The sequence below is a fragment of the Triturus cristatus genome, chromosome 4_1 (assembly GCF_964204655.1).
Source record: "Triturus cristatus chromosome 4_1, aTriCri1.1, whole genome shotgun sequence".
Classification (NCBI taxonomy): Eukaryota; Metazoa; Chordata; class Amphibia; order Caudata; family Salamandridae; genus Triturus; species Triturus cristatus.
Genome location: NC_140585.1, coordinates 533,347,962 through 533,369,458, shown reverse-complemented (window position 1 = coordinate 533,369,458; position 21,497 = coordinate 533,347,962). Strand labels below are relative to the sequence as shown.

Genomic DNA, 21,497 nt, shown 5'->3' with positions numbered 1-21,497 from the left:
ACCTTACAGTGAAGCGTTATGTTCCAGTACCCGCACACTCTGGGAACAGGAGTGAGGCGACTGGGAGATGCCCGACGCCGACCCATCGACATTCAAGACACAGGGAGGAAGGTGCACACACAGAAGGCTTCCTCGGCACTTACTCTTTGCCCCGCCATGAATTGACTTCAGTATTGTGCTGTACTGCGATAGGTTGTTGACCGTCAGCTCCGGTATTACACTCGGTAACAACACACAAAACTGTCTGTGGGTGTATGTTGGACTCTGCCCGTCTGCTCGTTTTATACTGCGGGCAATGGAATTATCCAGCATAACTTGACTCTTGTTCTTGCGCGTAGACATTCTTACCGAAAAATGTGTCCCTCTACTGCTGCATTATTCAAGCGGCCCTACTGACACTCTTGGAGCAGTCGTGCATGCTTCGAAAGAGTCCTGTTTGTCTGGTGAACTGTAGTCGTGATTACGTCGTCGTGTAGTCGTGTTTATGAACAATTTCGTGCACGCGACAAGTTTTCAGATTACCGACGCTCCGTGCATGAAATCAAAACGTTCCTAAAAGTGGTTATTAACAAAGTTCGTGAAGATATTGATGAAACAGATGTTTACAAACATTTCTTTGTGACTTGGTTTTTATGCCTGGCCACTTTCACACTTTTATAGTGGAAGACACTCGCAGTTATCTTACAAAAAGTGAAACCTGAAGGGCGCCTTCCGGTCATACTCGAGAAGTACAGTGCCTGGAAAGCAGCGTGTGTCCAGGAATGCCTGGGTGCTGTGTGGATGCAGTGACACACACTGGCTGGCGGCGCGACAGGCTTGCAGAACACCAGTGCGCTCTCCTCTCCCAGAAACGAAGGCAATGTGCCTTAAACTCCATCTCTCCTCTTCTAGGTGCTCCCCCTGCACTTTTTCTGATGCTATGATGTTAAATAGAGAGACACTGGGCCACGGACGCTTAGAGCTAACATCAGAGTTCAAAAGAGGGTCAATTTACAGTTCAGGTAAACAGAAAGTCCGCTCCATGTCTTGCTAGGCATCATCAGGGCATGTATTGGACCGGTACCTCAAACTCGTATTTCTGAATCCTGCGTCAAGCAGCCTGCACCCTTCTCGTAAGGTCCGAAAATAAAAAAAAAGTCCTTTTTTCCTGTACAAATCAAACACCTCACGCGAGTCCAAATAAGCAATAAGTTCAAGGCTCATGAAAATAAAGTTGCGTGAGGCGTAAAGCAGGAAAAAGTAGTGCTGCCTGCACGTTTTGGGACAAACCCAGAAGCAGACGGGGGTGCAGCTAGCGCCAAGTCCCCCCCCCCTCTCCTTCTCCAAGCCCCCCCCCCTCCTTCTCCAAGCCCCCCCCCCCCTTCTCCAAGCCCCCCCCTCCTTCTCCAAGCCCCTCCCCCCTCCTTCTCCAAGCCCCTCCCCCCTCCTTCTCCAAGCCCCTCCCCAGCAGTGACTCCCCCCAGCCACGTGCAGCCCCAGCCCAGTGCTGCGCCCCCATTGGAAGCGGTTCCAACAGCCTGCTAAGCAGGGAAAGGCGTTCTTCCTCAAAAGGCGTTGCTAAGGACCGTCGGGTTGGTGATTTTTTTTAAAGTCTCGCTCAGATGCACCGTGCCACATGCGCCGCGCTCGTGTGTGCTGCTGCCGGCAGCCGGAGCGCCAGTGCCGCCGCTGGGGTGGCCCCCTTCCAGCAGAGTGCCCAGGGGCACACATGGCTTAGCGGCGCAGACATGAGCGTGCAGCAGGGGCTAAGTCTGTGCCAGAAGGCGCTGGAGATCGTCTCCGAGCTTTGCCTGGGAGGCCAGGTGGACAGGGAGAAATGCTCGGGTATCCTCCCTCTGGACGGCCTGGCGAGCCGGCCTGGGGGTGGCAACAGCACAGGTAGGAGCAACCCGGCGGCTTTTCTCAACGCCCAGCTCATGCGTTCTCTTCCTGGCCGGACCCTTCTCTGCTGTCACTACCTGTGCGGAGGTCTCTAGGCTAGTACCATCCGCATGCGCGCCTCAGTGTAAGTCACGCCTGCCGCCTTGACCGGCTTATCGTGTCTTCATCCTCGGCCCCTCAGTCTTCATACAATTTCTACCTTGCTTCTATGTTCATCCTCCACCTGTTGCGTTCTCCTTCTGCCTCTGTCAACATATGCATCGGCTCACCCTCTACCATCCTTGTCTCCACCCTTCTCTGCTTCACATGTCATACCTGTTGCTCTCCTATTCCCAGTCTTTCACTCTCCTCGCCAAACGGTTCTCCTCTTCTCTGGGCCATTAACCTTTGCTCTCTCGTTAACCCTCCTTTGAATACACCCTCACCCCTTCTCTTCTATTTGTTCTATGTATCTGCCCCCTGTCACCAAGTCTGTCTGCTCTAATTTTTTTTATGACTCTTTCACCTTTACCTCTACCTGACTTTCTCTGTTATTATCCCATTTGTGTGTGCTGTTTCACCGTTTGCCCCTTCTCGGATCACCCACCCCACTGCTCCCTCTGCTGTTGGAACTCACCTGTACACCGCTCGCTCTCTTTCCGTTCTCCTTCGTGCTCTCTCCTCGCGGTTATCCCCTCTCTCGGTCAGACCTCCTCGCCCTACCATTCATTTCGTGGCCCCTTGTTTCCCGTCTTGCAGCTCTTAGATGCGTCTCTGCCCGCTGTCCTGGCCTCTTGTCCCCTCTTTCTCCTCTCTCGTGGTCTCTCGGTCCACCCTCATCTCCCAGTTCTGTCCGTCCTACCGTCCTCTGCCTTGTCTCAACCTGCTCCGACGCCCCTCGGCCTTCTCTCTGCTTACTATTTTGTCATTTGTGCTCTCTCTGCCCGTTGCCCCCTTGGTTTGCCGCCCCACGGTCTTTGTCCGTGCTCCATGTACCCTCCCTCGCTGTCCGTTCTTGTAGCGTCTTTTCCCCTCATTCTGTCCCCTGCCATCCTGCTTTGTCCCCTTGCCCCCTCCCTGGCCCCGTATCCTCTCTCTGTCCGCTTCTTGGTCCTTCCTGTCCCCTTCCCCATTCCTCTTCCTGGCGCTTGTCGCAGCTCTTCACCCGCTCCTCACCCCAGAAGCTTCTCCGTCTATCTGCTCTTAGTCCCGTCCTCACTATGTTAGACCCCGTCTCTGTCCTCTGTCGTCGCACCCTGTCCACTTACTCTGCCCGCTCTCTTCGCGCCTTATCCCCGCTCTGGCCGCTCCGCGGCTGTGGCATCTGCCTGGCTCTGCGGAGACAGCGGAGTGCGGGGGACGCAGCGCAGACACAAATAGAGCAACCGCGGAGGCTCGGTGCGTGGGCGGTGGGAACGTTCAACTTTCTATTTGCATGAGGGGGTCGGTGAAGGGTCTTCTGACAAAGAGCAGTTACGCCTCAGTGTATGTTTGCCTTAGTATAACACGTCTTTAAAATCACAGCACTGTCAGCTTAATGAGGAAAGGACAGTTCCACCGTGAGGAACAGAGCCTGGGCATGTGGTGGCACTCTGCCCTCTACTTCACTCACCACCTCGCCTTTTGAGTTGTGTAATGTTGGAACAAATTCCACGGACAAACAGCGTGGGGGTATTTCTAATGGAAAGGAATATATCCTGGCAACCATACAACCCTGTCGACGAGGCTAATGCAACACGTTAGGGTGGGAGTGAGGAAGTCAGCCACAGTCTGCAGGTGCCTTTGCAGCAACTCTCCCTCCAGGATGTGTTACTTAGAGAGAGCTCTACTCTAAAGAAACCTGTTTTAAATTACAGGAAATGGTGGTTACTTTCATTAACTTATTTAGAAAAGTACTTTGCATTGACGTGAATCTGTTTTAAGAAATTTTAAAACATACGTAAGCGAGGAGCATTGGGATCCAGCAATAACATAAAATGTCTTGTTTTTGTATTCGGGAAACGTGCTTGAATACATTTTGCAGCATCTACATACTCAGTTGCGTGTACCCAAGCGCACATGTAGACTAACTGCACTTGAAGCTCTATTATAGTGACTAGCCCACTCCAAATGGCGTATCTTGCAATGTTTTGGTTTGGGGATGGGGGGGGGGGGGGGGGGCACAAAGGGTTACATAAAACTCGAGTGCCTCATGTAACGCGCAAATGTGAAGTGTTTGCGCGCGCACATGCACACCATGTTCCCTTTCTTCCCCAAAACTCATTTTATTATTTCTCTTCTCTTTTCCTCTCATTTCTTTCTCTTTCGTCATATTTTTCTTTCCTGTCAGTCCACCTACCATCCTTTTCGCGTCCTCATTTGTTATTTAATCGCTGTCACTTTAACAGGTAGCGCTTTCTTTCTATTTCTTCCCCTACATTAGTTAGTGCTTCTTCTTGCAGGCTTAGATGACGCTCTGGAGTTCAGCTTTCTCTGTTTCTTTTAAATTGTTATTTGCTTTCCTTAATAGGTATTGTGAATGCGTGCTGTGGGGTGCAGATGGGGCACGGCCCTCAGTTGGCCCCACAGTGGAGAAGCTCTAATTACGCCAAACCATGCGATGCTCCAACTAGCGCCGCCTGCTCGATCTCTGCACGGATAGTTCGTGTTTTTCAGTTTGCCACGATGTGCCCCGCCGTTCTTCCCCGCGTGCAACAAGTCTCTGAACAGTTCAGTTCGCTCCTTCAATGACAGCCGTAGTGCGCATGCGCCACTCCCGCTCACCGCCGCAGTGCCAATGTAGAGCTCGCGCCATTCCACCTGACCTCACAGGTTCTGCACACTTGGGGACTGACGGCACAAGACCTGCGCGGCTACACCCATGAAATTGTCTTTTCCAAACATACAAGTAGTCATTTGTTTGCGAATCACTTTATCCAAAGCTTGCAATAAACCAAACCTACGCGGGGGCAGGAGCAGGGTTTTGCAGCTCAGTGGGAGGAGTTCAGGCATCTGCGGTTGACTTGTTGCTGAAACCGATAATTGATGCTGGGGCGTGGTCTGCTGCAGTCATGGCTGTGAAGAGCGCAATGCTTCATGAATGGATGGAGCTGTTCTGCACAGTAATGCTTTTCAAGTGTATGTTCTGCAGACAGTAACAGGCGCACTGCAGCGTCACTTCAGCATACATCTTCATATATGTATGTTGTTATTTTTATTTTAGATGGACGTGGCGTGAATTTACCAGGAAGCAGCAGTGAAGAGCTATAGAGAGAACATTTTTATCAAACCAGGAGCATAGCAAGACTGGCTGCTCTATTAATTCACTGTGAGCAGTGGTGTTGAAGACATAACATTTATGGTGGGTGGCAGGGACAGCCTTGGAGACTTTCATCTGACCATATACAAATTGCCTGTGGTCTATAAGCCGCAGATTCTGACAAACATATACAATCACATAGTTTCGAAGGAAAATCGAAAGGCAGGCATGTAGTCAGTGTTCAAGTATGTTTTATTATTTACATTCTGTAAAGTAATTGCATCTATTTTGTGTATATATAAGGATTATGGATGTTAAGGGTTTTAAAGGGGGTATAGGGTCCAGGTGTGGATTATGTTATGTTATTTGTGGAGAGGTGTGGCTCACTGGTTAGAGGGTGGAGAGGTGTGGCTCACTGGTTAGAGGCGGCAGATCCGCAAGCAGAGAATCAGCCAGGGACCAGGGTTCAATTCCCGACGCGGCAGGGTCGTGGACCAGGGTCAAAACGGACTCGATATATAAGGATTATGGATGTTAAGGGTTTTAAAGGGGGTATAGGGTCCAGGTGTGGATTATGTTTGTTATTATGTGGAGAGGTGTGGCTCACTGGTTAGAGGGTGGAGAGGTGTGGCTCACTGGTTAGAGGCGGCAGATCCGCAAGCAGAGAATCAGCCAGGGACCAGGGTTCAATTCCCGACGCGGCAGGGTCGTGGACCAGGGTCAAAACGGACTCGATAATTCTCGCCTCGGTACCTACTCTAACCAGGAACACACTCGGCAACTCTGGGCATTAGCTTGCCTCATCTCCACAACGGCCCCCCACATTCGCCGGGGATGCCTGGTTTCACCTTGGAGGGACCATCTCACAGGGATAGCCAGGACGGGTTCCCCAGCGGTCTACAGTGCCACGACGCCTCAGGGCAGCAGTGCGCTTTACAAGACACATACATACATTTACATTTATATAGATTTCTAAAGCGCAAAGGTAACCCGGGTGTGTCCTGGCGCTGGCTGCTACCCTCTGAGCTCAGATTCTCATGGAGATGCTATGGGTTAAAAAGCCAGGTTTTTAGTCCCTTGCTGAATGCCCAGAGGTCGGTGGCATTCCTAAAATGGCAGGGAAGGGCATTTCAGGCCTTTGCTGCGTTAGAGATGAAGCTTCTCCTCCCCCCCCCCCCCCCCCCCCGTAGCTTTTTTGATGGGGGGGGGGGGGGGTGTTACTGTCTCCAGCTAAGCTCCTAGTGAGTGCAGGGTTCTTTAACGGATGTACCATTGAAACCTCTGTTTCAGGTGTTCTGTTCCTAGTCCTTGTAGGGCTTTGAAAACGGTGTATAGAGATTTGAAGCGCACCAGTTTTTTGACTGGTAGGCAATTAGGTCTTTTGATTTTCTTGGAAACCGAGACAAATTTCGGTGTGCCTGTAGGAAGTCTTGCTGCCGCGTTTTGCAGAATTAGCAGTTTATTTAAGTGCCGTTCTTGAATATTTAAATAGAGGCCGTTACAGTAATCCAACCTTGATAAGATAAGGGCTAAAACGACAGTACGTTGACTGTCTTCCGGCAGGAACAGCTTTATTTTTGTATTCATTCTCAGAGAATCAAAACTGGCTTAGGCAACAGCATTTATCGGATCACCAAAGTTTAGTTTGTCATCCATTATAACTCCTAGGTTCTTAGCTTTCCTAGTGGTTTTGGGACGAGTGCCTAGTTCTTCCGGCCACCGGTTCAGGGTCCAAAAGTTGGAATTGTTTCCAAACATGATGACCTCAGTTTTGCATAAGTTAATCTTTAGGCAATTCTGTGTCATCTAGATTTTAATTGCTTCCATGCTGTTGTGGAACCTCCTACTCTTTCCTGATTCATGCCCTGGCAGCAGAGACACAACAATTTGCATATCATTCGCATAGGAGGTAAGACTGAAGCCAAAGGGTCTAATCAAGAAGGCCAGGGAAGATACGTAAACATCACTGGCATAATGAACCTTCAGGGGGCCTCTCTGCAAGGCACGTGTTGGGGCCCCCTCCAGGCTTACTCAGGAGCTCTGCAGCCAGAGTGCTGTACTAAGGGGGCCCCCTGGAGCTTGCCCCCCCCCCACAGGAATTTGTTACGCCCCTGGTAAACATTAAAAAGAGTAGGGCTGAGGAATGACCCCTGCAGCACTCCACTAGGTAGGAAAAAAGGTTTAGAGTAAAATTTGTCCAAAGACACAATTTGTGTTCTATGAGTTAAAAAGGCTTTTAGTAGCTTCCATGCTTTGCCCTGGACCCCACATGCTGACAAACGATCCATCAGGAGGTCATGATGGACTGTGTCGAAGGCCACAGAGAAATCAAACCTAATTGGTGCTGCCTTACTTCCCTGGTCTAGGGCTTCCCTAATTTCTTCTGTCAATTTTATTAAGGAAGAGTATAGTAAGGGCAATAAGGGTGTTTAGAGTTCAGGGGTGGGTAAGAGTACACAGTCTGTAAGGGTTATAAAGAGGTTTGTAGGATTCAGTGGTGGGCAGTGGTAAATGGTAGTAAGGGATTATTAGGCTTCAATGGGCAGGTAGAGGTAAAAGAAGGTGGGGGTGTTGGAAATTTGCATTTCTTTAAGGCCGCCCCAATTATTCAGTATTTTTGCTGACCATTATATTTGTTGGCTACAGAACTCTTTCACACATTACCCATGCAAACCAGCCGTAAAGTGCTTGTGCGCCTCCTTTCAACATGGTAAAATTGGTACACTCTCGATTGGCTTATTTTAATTTACCTAGAAGTCCATAATGTATGGTACAAAGTGTACCCAAGGCCTGCAGGTTAAATGCCACTAGTGGGCTGCAGCATTCATCCTGCCAACCACTACAGTGACAGAGTAAAGCATGTCTACAGGCCTACCACTTGAGCCTGGATGTTCAGTTTGAAACTGCTAACTTGGCCTCTCAAAAAAAAACGTTTGAATACTTTGAAGGGATTTATCATTTTGGGATTAGGGGAGGTGAAGTGGACTGGGTTGAACTAGAGAGGGGTGCATTAGATGAAGTATCACATGGTATTCGGACATTATCACACAGTAAGGCTCCAGGACCTAATGCGATACCCCATGACTTTTTTTGGACAATATCTTGATCTGGGACCCTGCCATGATGCTGATTTTCAATGCTGCAACAAGGGAGGGTGCACTGCCCTCGTGGTCTACTGCCATAATTGGTCTGGTCCTCAAGAAGGGGGACAAGGACAACCCCCCAGCATTATCGCCCAGTAATCATTGATCAGCGCAACAGCGAACTTCTGGGGAGGGTACTTCTATACAGGCTGATGGTGTGGGCTGATGCGAACAACATATTTTCAGAGGTTCAATACGGCTTCAGACCAGGCAGGACAACTTCTGACCAATGTTTGAATCTGTATTTGATTATTAGCCAGTATACAGTTGCCCAGACTAAATCCCTTCACCAGGCATTTATATACTTTGTCATTCTTTGATAGTGCTAACCACAGGAAGTTGTCAGGCCGACTTCTTGCGATGGGGTTGGACTTGAATATTGTGTCCCTCTTCTCACACCTGCGCATTAACACCTTAGCTTCGGTGCACTACTCACAAGGTGCAGATTACACCCAGTCTTTTACTACCAGAAAGGCAGTCCGTCAGGGGTGTAAACCTACCCCTTTCTTATTTACCCTCTACATCAATAGTTTGGAACCAGCTCTGTTCTATTTACAGCAAAATACACATAGATGATGGATGCATTGTGAAACAAATCAAACATTCACTCCCAGTCAAGAGATCCTGGATACATCCATTGTCCTTTTGCTCTCCATGCCACCCCAGTTTGGACCCAGCCATATGCAAATCAGTCTTGACCTGGCCCCTCATGGTAACGGTCCAGCTCAAACTGCCAAGTTGAGGCCATTCCTGGACCTTAAACAAACATCCAGGAAACGTTTTCATGTTATCTACGCTCATCATTTTTGTATTAGAACAATGAGCCTTAAACAGAACAATTAGTCAATAGGATAAATAGAGACTAGAATCAGTACTATATGGCGAGTGTCCAGCCGGACATTCAATTTAATAATCAAAAATGTCAAACACAAATACGAGCACACCAATATAGTGGGACACAACCCTGAATCCTACACGAACACATGACAAGTACATTTAAGACAGAAACATATCAGGCAAGGCAAAGGTAGCTTCTGGAATATTGAACATAATTTCAGACAAGCTTAGAAAAACAGTAATTGCACTTCTTTAATCACATTGGATTAATGTGCATACTGTTTACATTGGTCGACCGACATTTCGATCCTTTTTAAAACAATAATAGGATCATCATCAGGACAGTTAAGGATACAAGCCTGAATTTGTGAAAAATCAGTCCCTTTGTTTGGAGTGCAGGAATGTATGTCCGCACGAGGGCTCGGAAGGAGCAGGCGGAACTGCACAATGGAAGGGTCTTTGTAGATGTTAGCGAAGATATTCAGGCGTTTGGGATACGTTAATGAAAATATAAAGTCAACGGCAAGTGACGATGCACGTAATGCCGTGGGATCCGGGGCTCGATAGCTGGGATAGCTTGAACCCAGTGGCACAGTGATCCCGGGACCCACGTCTAGTTATACCCGGTGCACTTAAGGCAAGAAAGCAAAAGAGACACAGTTGATGGTCATAATGCAGAACAAATCAAACATTCACCACCAGTCAAGAGATCTGGGTTAAAGCCATTGTTCTTTTGTACACCACGCGACCCCAGTTTAGACACATCCATATGCAAAACAGTCTTCACCCTGCTTCTCATGGAAACAGTCAGGCTCCAACTGCCAAGCCAGGTCCTCCCTGCGCAGCTTGCAAAAAAAATAATGGATTTAAATCAGATCTCTGACCTGGGGTGAATGTATGATTTGTTCAGCATTCCGTACATCTGTTCTTTTTGCATTTGTTGCCCTTAGTGGCAAGGGTATGCCCAGACGCGAGTCCTGTGCTCGCTACACCACCAGAGTCAAGTTAGCCTGGTTGAATAAAGGTGATGGCCGGAAACTTGTCCCATGATGCTTGTTTCTGGTCCAGGGAGGACCTGGCCTGGCAGATCAGGCTGAACTGTTCCCATGGAGAGCAGGGTCAGGACTGATTTGCATATGGCTGGGTTTACATTGGAATGGCATGGGGTGCAAAAAAAAAGATGGATTTAACCAAGATCTGTGACTGGAGGTGAATGATTGGTTTGTTCAGCATTCCGTCCATCATCTGTTCTTTTTGCACTTCTCTCTGTACAGGCAGATTTCCCAAGGGTGGGAAAGAGACTGCTTTCAGTTTTATTATACACTGATGGTGCCGTTCTCATGGCACGAACATATGTGGGTCTGCAGTTACTACTGGACAAGTTTGTTGCCTTTATGGATAGTTTGATATTTGCAGTAAACTTTACAAAATCATATATCATGGTAGTTGGTCCACGCTCTACCAGCTCTAAAATCATTAAAGGTGGCTATCCACAATTTATCCAAAGTCACAGCTTTTCCTTAGCCTCCACACTTGACAACATTTTAGCCCTGGCATACTTAGTCAAACCGGCTACCCATGCAAGACAGCGTCCTCTCTGAGCTTGTTTCGACAGGAATTTACTCTGACTAAAATTACAAAACTGGGGGATCCCAAGCACGCTGCTGAACACTATTATTTCTCTTTATTCTAAAACCTGGGTATGTGTCAACCTCATGCAACCTCAGCCGTCTCCAGGTCATTCTAAACGACGCAGCACGCCTGGTCTTTGGAGTTCCAAGGAGGACCCATGCCTCCCCCTTGCTCCATCGATTACATTGGCTACCCATGCAGCAGAGAGTGGAGTTCAAAAGCATGTGCATCTGCCATAAAGCATTACATGGACAGGCGCCAGCCTATATAAAGGAAAGGCTCGAGCTCCACGAACCCAAACGCGTCTTGCGATCGTCGGGCTCTTTCGTATTGTCTCAACCACGCTTTAAGTTGACGACCAAAGGAGGCAGATCGTTCTCAGTACAGGCCCCCATCAACTGGAATAAGCTGCCAGAGGCTCTTCGTAGAGAGCCCAATCTCCTCCGCTTCCGGAAGGCCTTGAAGACTCTACTCTTCAAGAACGCGTTCCCACTTCATTAACAAACTGCTAGACCCGTTACCTTCTATCTCCTCCATCTTTGTTCTGTACTTGGTCAGTAGCGCTTTGAGACCTGTCGGTGAGTTGGCGCGATACAAAACCCAGATACAAATACAAATACAAATGCATAACACAGCAACAAAGAAGGTGTTCATGGAACGCAGGCTTAAACAAGGCTGCAATTGGCACTCCTACTTTTTAATTTACACACTGCAGACCTGGGTAATTCAATATCAACTGCCGACCTGTTTGCGCCCAAAATTTGGTGGGCTAGACTGTTTTTAATGCAGTACGCAGGCAATATGGTCCAATTGGACCACACAAAGGGGCTGCAAAAAGCACTGGACGCACTAAGCATATATAGCAGGGCCAATGAATTAGTGGCCAACGGCAATAAAACAAAGGTAGTGAGTGATCTTTGGAAAGCACGCCAACAAACATAAACATCATTGGAGATTGGGAAACCTAAAAATTACCACCACATCTAAATATAATTATCTGGGGGTCTGGTTTATGAGTAATGGTAAGCCCACCCAACACACTTCTTCCCTAGAAGTAAAAGCCAAGGCAGTGGTGTGCGCCATGTGTAAACTCAACTCCAAATTGCATAGCCCATCCACTGGGGCAATACAATCTAAGCTGTTACCCTCAATTTCCTATGGGCAACTAGTCTTTCCTGGAGCGCTAGTGAATATTATGGAGTCTGCCCAATGCCGCGCTTTTAAATGGATTTCACAAATTGCTACCCATGCACGGAATGCCTTGATACGGCTGGAGTTCGGCCTAAGCAAACCATCTTATGAGAACTGGGCATCTATCATTAAATACTACTGAGGAATCTGCACAGCTCCTCCTATCACTATGAAAGCAATCCTGAAAGAGCTCTTTTATAAAAGGCAAAAACCCCATGTCAGACTTTTTGTTGACAGCCTGCACTAAATTAAATCTTGATAGGCCAAACTGAGGACTTTTTATCCATCCGCCAGGAATTTAAAAAACAATATTAAAGGAACAAGTAAGACTTTAATCTAGGCAAGAAGACCTTGGACTAATAGAAACTTCTGAAAGCAACATCGGGGTTCTAATCAGCTCCTATATGGTCAAATCAAGCCAGCCGTATCTAAATTCCACACTTAATAAATCAATTTTTAAACAGATCTTGTCAGTTAGACTCATGGTTTTGCCAATAAAAGACATGAACACCCACTGGAAATCCCTCGCGATCGTTACCTCTTGTAGACTGTGCCACCAGTATAAGGAAACTTTGACCCATCCAGTCTGCATTTGCCCCAATTTCATGTAAAACCACTCTTTTTAAAGTACGGCACTCACACTTGCTCGGGAGCAATGGAACTTCTTTTTAATTTGGAGATCCCAATGGAACTGGCATGGCAAGCAAATTTGCATGAGAGCTCAAAGTGCTCCTAAGTGAAATCTAAGCCTTCGGCCAAAGGCACACCAACAAAAGTTAAATATTGTGGATCATATACCCAATTTAAATGTATTTATGTTGTTGCTTGTTGGGCTTGGCCCTTTTTGCAGGGTCATCCCTGAACTTTTTGCCTTCCTCCTATATTTTTTCTGACCTGTTGTTGGCTGTTTTATGGCTCTGGGCACTTTACCACTGCTGATCAGTGCTAAAGTGCATATGCTCTCCCTATTATAAATTGATGTATGGATTAGTGATTTCATGATTGTCTGGTTTGGTTTACCTGTCAGACCCTAGTACAGTGCACCAGGAGTGCCCAAGGCTGGTAACCCAAATGCTGCTAGTGGGCTTGCAGCACTGGTTGTGCCACCCACAGAAGCAGCCTGTAAAAGTGTGTCTAAGGCCTGCCATTGCAATGCCTGTGTGCAGTCTGGTACTGTCATGCTGACTGGGCAAGTGCACCCACTTGCCAGTCCCTAAACCTTCCCTTTTCTTCATATCAGACACCCCTATGGTAGGCCCAAGGGCAGGGTGCATTGTAAGTATAAGGTAGGACATGCCCTGGTGTGTGGCATGTTCTAATGGTGAATTACAGCCATTTTCGTTTTTCACTATTGCAAGGCTACCTGTTCTCCATAGGCCAGAACGGTCAGTTTGATTATTACTTCTTATAATCCTAACAGACTCAGGGAACAAGGTAGAAATTCGAATTTAGTATGCCTGAACTCAGAATGATAAAATACATCTTTTAGTCAAGTTGGTTTTAATATTCTGTGTTTGAAAATACCACTTTTAGAAAGTAGGTATTTTCTTGTCTAACCATCCAAACCTGCCTCTGCTAGACTGTGTATTCCTTGTCTGGAGTTTGAGTGATAGGGGATGGAGGATTCCAGGAGACAGGGTGAGTCCGCACAGGGCTGAATAGAGGGATCTGCACCTAGATGGGTGGGAGGAGTTGCACCTGGGACCTGAATAGGCCTGTGGCTTCCCTCCACAATGCTCGCTCCACCTCCTGTGGTGCGTCTGTCTCTGCCCTGCACTCTGAAAGGAAAGAAGGAGTCATATAAACAAAGTGCTCCAGGACTGACCAGAACTGGTTTGGACTAGGCAAAGGCCTCTCTGCCTTCTGAGAACAAAGAGAAACTTGGTATAAATATTGGGACCCAAACTCAAGAACTTTAGATCACTTTGGGAAACAAGAAGAAACCTTTGCTGAGGAGTGGAACCAGAAGAAGCTGAGGAGAGACTATCCCTAAGCTGAAGTGCTGCTTGGGGGATTGGCCTGCAGTGGTTGCCTGACTGCCAAAGAAAGGAGAAAGGACTTTGTGTGCATTTTCATTCAACTTGTGAAGGATCTCCAAGGGCTTGGAAAATAGCTTGCTTCCTGCTGAAGTCTCAGGGACAACAGACTTCACCCACCAGCTCCCCAAGAGTTCTTTTAAAGTGCCTGCAGTTGTGCTCCACTTTTTGAGGACTTGCGTGTCGCAAGGGGCTGGAAGTGCGACTCAAGAACAAGAAGCGTGTCGCCGAACTGCTGCTGCCCCTTCACAACATGAAGCGCCTCGCATCGCCAGGGAGAAGAGGATCTGCTTCGCCGCAGACGCCGCTGCATGTCCGGGAAGCAGGTCGCACAAGAATTGCTGAGTCAACGCAGGTCCACCGAAGTGCCTTGCATCACCAGGAGAGAGGATCGATGTCGCCGCAGACGCCGCCGCATCACTGAAGCGTGTCGCAGGGCCTGTCACGGCTAATCGCCGGAGAAGAGGATCGACAATACCGCAGATGCCGCTGCATCTCTGGGAAGCGTGTCGCAGGGCCTGTCGCGGCTCATCACCGGAGAAGAGGATCGACGTCGCCGCAGCCGCCGCCGGATCACCGGGAAGAGTGTCGCAGGGCCTGTTGCTGCTCGCATTGTTGTAGAAGCAACTCGCATCGCCAGGGGACAGGATCGACGTCGCCGCAGACGCTGCTGCATCACTGAGAAGCGTGTCGCAGGGCCTGTTGTGGCTCGCATCGTGAGGAAACATCTTGCATCACCGGAGAAGAGGATCGACGTCGCAACAGGTGCCGCCGCATCACCGGGAAGCGTGTCGCATCAAGAAGAAAGCACCATCTTTGTTTATTTGCACCGGATCGTCAACGCATAACCGTCTTTGCAACACTTTTGTTGCCCTGCGTGTCTCATCTAAGGTACATTGCACTCTGAGTGTCGCATTTACCATCCTAAGAGAACTAAGCTAAATTCTAACATTTTAAAGTTACAGTATTGTGGATTTTTGTCATTTATGGTCTTGTGTTAAACCTATATAAAGAATACTTATTTTTGATATAAAACTTGTGTGGTGTCCATCTGTAGTGTTGTCACTTGATTACTGTATGTGTTCACAAATGCTTTACACACTGCCTCTGAGATAAGCCTGTCTGCTCATGCCAAGCTACCAATGGGGTGAGCAGGGGTTATTTTAGGCGCGTACCCCCTTACCCTGACTAGACGCAAGGGTCCCTATTTGTCACAGGCACCTACCTATGCCAACTAGAGACCCCCAAATCTAACATTGGTGGTCAGCGGTGAGGATTCTGGACTTGCATTTGTGATTCATGTACAGTGATTGGTGAACACTACTAGTGTTTTCTGGTGTCCTCCTGGAAGTATTTTTAATACTATGACTCCGGTTAGTTGTTGCAAAATGGAACTCGACTTCTGGCACATGTTTGTCTACACAATGAAGGAGCTACGTGTCTTTTTCAAGGAAAGAGGGCTGCCTGTGAAGAGAAGGTCCAGGGGGGATCTAGAGGCATCCCTATTTCAGTATGAGTTACCCAGCTGGAAAGCAACAGTACCAGTGGAGTCTGAAATGGAGGACTTCCCTGAAAATTCTGGAGAAACAGAAAAAGATAGCTGGCTTCTGGATTATGAGCAGAGGCTGAGAGAAATTGATGAAGAGCTGAGAGAGATTGATGAGGCTCAGAGGGCCTTAGCCCAAGGAGAAGAAAGTTTGGCAGCTCAGAAAGTGAGCTTTGCTGAGTTGGAGGTGGAGTCCAGCTCAGATGGTGGCAGCAAAGTTGAGTTATCCAGTGCTGAGGGAGTAGTACACACACCCAGAGATGTGGCACCTGACTTGAAGGAGGGGGTTAACATACACCAGGAGGATCAGGGACATGAGGTAGCTTCAGTAGTGCGCAGTGTCCCTGAGGAGAATGGGGAAACTGACGCAGGGGTTCATGGTCCTAGTGGTGGGAAGGACACTCTACTGACTCTAGATGAGAGGGGTTCCCCCAAAGTTGAAGTCCTGGTCTGTGAGTGTGAAGACCGCCCAGAAGAGTGTGGGTTGAATGACAGAGACAGTCAGATACTGTCTTGCCAATCTCAGGAGAGTGGTGTGGAGTACGTGTGTGAGGCACTGGATGGAGAGGTGCAGGATAGGGTTGGTTAACCCTTGTAGGGGGCTGTGATCCAATTGTGGGAGAGAATTTTGTAAATCCCTGTTTTCCAGAGCTATGCCAACACCTGTTGGAGAGTGAGTTCTCTGACCCCCAGGAAGCTCACATTGGAGGCAAACCTTTTGGTGGATTCCAGAGGGTCTGGAGAGGCATTGGGGAGTGACCCTGAGGGAAGTGGCTCAGGTATCTTCCAACCCAGAGTGGTGGAAGAGGTTCTGAGTAGCCCAGCTAGGTCCCGTTGTAGTGGGAGGGGTGTAGGGGCTCACGTCCTGTCTCAGTGGAGAAGGAGTGAGTGTGGGGCTGCGTGTCCCAAGGTGCCCGAAACCCAGTCTCAGAGCCTGGATGGTTCTTTAAGAGAACACCAGGTGGGGAGCCTAGGCTGTCCTGATGGGCCGCCCGTTGAGGGGGACCCCCTAGTGTCTGGTGAACTGGGAGTGTCTGTAAGCAGGCCTCCACCGGTTCTGGTGTCTGGCAGTGCCACTCCTAAGTGGAGGGTGCAGAAGTCCAGACTGAGGGGTGAGAGGGTGAAAGAGTCCCCAGTGGAAGAACCAGTGGGTCAGGGGCCAGCCAGAAGGGCTGCATCACCAGTGAATTAAACCACTTCTGTCCTGGGGGATCTTCGCGCACTGGGAAACAAGAAGACACCTTTCCTGAGGAGTGGAACCAGAGGAAACTGAGGAGAGACTATCCCTAAGCTGAAGCGATGCTTGGGGGAGTGGCCTGCAGTGGTTGCCTGACTGCCAAAGAAAGGACTTTGTGTGCATTTTCATTCAACTTGTGAAGGATCTCCAAGGGCTTGGAAAAGAGCTTACCTCCTGCTGAAATCGCAGGGACAACAGACTTCACCCACCAGCTCCCCAAGAGTTCTTTTAAAGTGCCTGGAGTTGTGCTGGACTTTTTGAGGACTTGCATAAGGAAACTCCTGTCTCTTGGAAGCTGAGCTGAGATCTAGATATTCCAGACCTAACTGGTTAATTCTTTGCTGCTAATATGGGATTCTCAATTGTCTGTGATACTAATACTGTTTCTTACAACTTTTTATAGTTTTTGTTTTTAAACACCCCATGTATATGTGTTTTTGTTATCAGTGTCAGTGTCATGCTATTATGCTCTATTTATAGTTATAGTCCTAACCGAATATTGAATTATGAAATAAACCTTTTGTCAGGCATAAGCCTTCATTTTAAATACTAATAAGGCAACCTAAAGGGAAGCCCTAATGGCCATAGAGTAGGGTGCATGGTATTTAAAAGTAGGACATGTAGAAGTTTAACAGTTCTCATGCCCTTAGGGGGAACATCATTAAAGCTATTTTCACTTTACCAAGGTTGGCTGCTTCCCTAGCGAAACATTGAATTACTTTATAACACCTTGTAGTAGATACAGCCATAGAGAAATATTTTAAGGGCTCTTTTTAATAGTTGAGAAAAATCCAATTTAAAAATAAAGTTGAATTTTGTCTAATAATTACAGAAGTACTTTAGAAAAGTTAATTTTTTCCTGCCTAGAGCCTCTGGAGGTCTATCCATAACTATTCAACTGTCACCTGGCAGCTTGATGGTTTCCTTGTGGTGAGGTGTGAACAACACCCAGGACAAAGGCAATGATGCTTCTGCTTGGGGAGTTGTTGTCCTCCCCGTGACAGGATAGCCTGTTGGATGTTTCCAGACCATTGGTGCACTTAAAAGGGCCTCCCTTGTTATAGGCAGATGCAGCTCACACCTGGGCCTGCCTCTTCTTTTGTCCTTATAGTCAGTCAGGCACCAACCTCAGTGTGGGTAGAGCAGTCCTCCAACTGTTTTAGAGTGTTCACCGGGGTCAGGCTCCGAGCATCCTCTCTGACATTAGAGCATCAAATCCTGCTTGAATTTCACATCCTGCTTTACAGATTTGTTGGGGTTTCACATATAACATTTGGGTAGCACTTCAACGGAGGGAAACAGAATGCCAAGACACTTTGTGTGCTTGCTAAAAGCTTTGCTTTGATTTCACCAGATTTCTGTGTCTGAGTTTGTTCGCGGTCCAGGGACTGCTTAAAACTGGAATTCGTTGTCAGATGTGGGAGGACACTAGCATTATCATAGAACACTCTAGACGCACACCCTTAGCTGGTAGAGCCCAAATGTAGTGTGGTGAAAGTCTCTAAGTGCCTCCCCTGAGGTCCTTGGGGATTTACACTCGTGGTGGTTTGGGACATTAAGGACTAAAGTCAGAAGGTGAAATCTTTTACCATGCCGAATGTGGTTGGTGTGTCTGACCCGCACTCTACTGCGGTCAGCGTCACATTGCACCTAGGCCTTGGGCTGCAGCGTTCATTGAATATCATTGGCATGTGTGCTTCTTGGCACTATTTATTCTTTAAATTGAAACATTCATATCTCAGGATCCCGTTATTGGATTTTTGTTATTTCAGTGTCATTTTTTCTTACTCTATTCTGATTAGTTTTGGTAGTTTTATTGTTGTTTTGCATTTTGATGTAATAATGAGTTTTTTAAGGTTTAGGGGAGGAAGGGGGTAAAGGGTGCCAAGATGGTGTTAAGGTTCAGGGGTGAGTAAAGGGAGGTAAGGGATTTTTAGGATTCTGTGGTGTTTGGGGAAAAGGGGGGGGTGAAGGGTTTCTATGGTTCAAGGGAGGCAAAAGGAGGTAAGGCTTTTTAGATCTCATGGTCAGTTAGAGGTAAAAAAAGTTTAGGCTTTTTTAGAATTTAGGGGTGTGTAGAGATAAAGAAAGGTTAATTTTTTTTTAGGATTCAGGGTCCGGTACAGGAAAAACCCTGCAGATGCATTCCAAAGGAGCTCTGCTCAACAATCAGAAAGCTCACGTTTTTCTACCAGAGGCGTGGAGGTTGAATCTAAAGTCACAACTGCTACAACCTCTACAGTGTCAAAATGCCACGGCACATCAATGGTTGAAGATTTATGGATTAGTGGTATCATGCACTGCAGTGGTACCTTGGTTCCATCCTCATTTAGAACTACTAGTCCAACACGTCTGAATTGCTGGTCTCCAGCATCTCAGAAATGTGACAACTGGGTTCCAGTATTTCAAGATAAAGTTCACAAACTTCAATAGTGTTCGGATCTGAGAAAATTACAAAAAGGGGTTTGATTGCTGGAACTCCTTAAAATATCCTCACAACAGATGCAAGTCATTTGGGGTGCAGTCGACAGTCTTCCAATTGCAGGGAACTAGCAGCAATTTACAATGCTGTACAGAGTTTTTCGAGTTCCTTAACCAAGAAATCTGTGCTAATAAGATTAAATAACAAGGTGGCAAAATCCAATATAAACAGACACAGGGGTACAATATGTCAGTCACCTAGCCAGTCTAGCAAAAATTATCTTTGTTTGATCAAAGGAAAATTTGCTGCAGATAAAAGTGATATATATGCCTAGCAAAGACAATTATCAAGCAGACTGTCCCAGCAGGAGTATTTCATCGTCAGTAAGTTTTAATCACAGCCAACAAACCATTCAGTTGAAAGTGGATTGAGATTGAGAGACAATGTATAAGGAAGGTACGGAGGTGTTGGCATAACCATAAGATACTTTGGATACATTTCCACCAATTCCCTTCCTCCCACGGCCACTTCAGACACTTAGGAGTAGGTGGTAGGGATTCTGATAGCCCCCTTCTGGCCTAGGGCACTATGGTCCGCGCTGTGACGGTAGTAATGGATATGCCATCATTTCCCTCTACTCTTCCTAACACCGCCTCGTGATATCCAATCCTGTTGGTTCAGCAGTTCCATGAACTGAAACTGATGGCTTGGAAATTGAAAGGGTTAGATTTAAAAGCCATGACCTCAGAAGACTTCAGGACAGCTGTCTGGGGGTTGGCCAATCCTGATTGCTGGGGGGTTCAGGAGAAATGCAGAGTATTATGATTAGTTCTGCCATGTTCAGCAAAGAACATTAGCAGCACAATATCTTTCTGATCATTACACTTTATGACCATAAAAGTCTGGCTAACTGGGGAATATTATATTTATATTCAGAATCCAGACAATCCTACAGCTTGGTTTGGCAAAAAAGTTGCAATACTAAAAGGTTGAAATACCTTTCCACAAGTTTGCAACCTTTTCTGTTCGAACTCTACAGCATATTCTTTACAGAGGGAATTTTCCAGTGGCCCTAAACCCAACACAGTGGAATAGCCTCTAGGAGCCAGAGATGTAAAATCCCCCAAGCAAATTTCCTTCACATTATATTGCATGCCATTACCTCCGATATAGTTAGTATAATGATCTAAATCAGGCTTCCCCATTGAGTAGCTCATCAGATACTGGTAGTCCCCCAGTTATCTTTAAGAAGCTCTCCTGTTGGAAGCCCAGCCTACTAAATTAGAAGCTTTGCTTATTTGAATCGGTGTGTACGCTAAAATGTAAAACTGTGTATTATCAAAATGCGGATGCGGCAAGTTTACAGTGCTACTTGGGAATGCACTCCAGTTTCCACTGCAAAAACAACAATTGATGGACAGAATGCAGAACAATGTCATACATTCACCCCAGTACAGAGATCTGGGCCTAAATCCATCGTTTTTTTGCAACCCAGCCATATGCAAATCAATCTTGACCCTGTGTCCCATGGGAACAGTCCAGCCCGAACTGCCAAGCCAGGTCCTCCCTGGACTGGTCTGGAACAAAGCATCCTAGGACCGGTCTCTCCATGCCACTGGAATCCAGCTATCCTGGCTGAAGAGGGGTGAAACACCGAAACCGGTCCTAGGATGCTTGATTCCGGTCCAGGGAAGACTTGGCTTGGCAGTTCGGGTTGGATTGTTCCCATGAGGCACAGGGTCAAGACTGATTTGCATATGGCCATGTCTGAACTGGGGTGGCGTGGTGAGCAAAATAACGATGGATTTAGGCCCAGATCTCTGTACTGGGGTGAATGTATGACCTTGTTCTGCATTCTGTCCATCAACTGTTGTTTTTGCATTTGTCACTCCAGTTCCCACAGCACCTTGTACCAACTCGCCGTCAGGAGAAAGGGGAAGGAGCCTTGACCCCCTCGCGCCTCAAAGAGTTATTACCTCTCCAGCTGCTCGGATGCTGAAAGTTAACAGTGCTATCTGGAAAGGGACTCCAGGTCCCACAGCACCTGGGACTATCTCAATGCCAGGAGGAGGAGGAGCCTTGACCCCCCCCCCCCCTTGCACCTCAAAGCACTGTGACCCTCCCTAATAAAATGTAAAAGTGCATATTATCAGAATATGTATGCAGCAAGTTCATAGCACTTTGTGGGAAGGCACTCTAGGTCCCACATCACTTTGCATCATCTTGATGCCAGGAGGAAGGTGGAGAAGCCTTGACCCCCTTGCACTTAAAAATGCTGTGAACTCTCCCACAGCGTGGGATATGGTAAGTGCACAGCACTATCTGGGAAGGGATTCCAGGTCCCACAGAACCTTG

The 21,497-nt window shown here is 47.5% G+C and overlaps 1 protein-coding gene across 1 annotated transcript in view; it reads left to right on the top strand.

Annotated features, from left to right (window-relative positions):
- Window positions 1-1,601: 1,601 nt before the first annotated feature.
- Window positions 1,602-21,497, top strand: part of SYT10 (synaptotagmin 10) — a 189,462-nt gene continuing 169,566 nt past the window's right edge. The window contains exon 1 of the mRNA XM_085652807.1: window positions 1,602-1,878. Coding sequence (XP_085508933.1) covers window positions 1,602-1,878 — 277 coding nt within the window. The remainder of the gene's footprint in view (window positions 1,879-21,497) is intronic.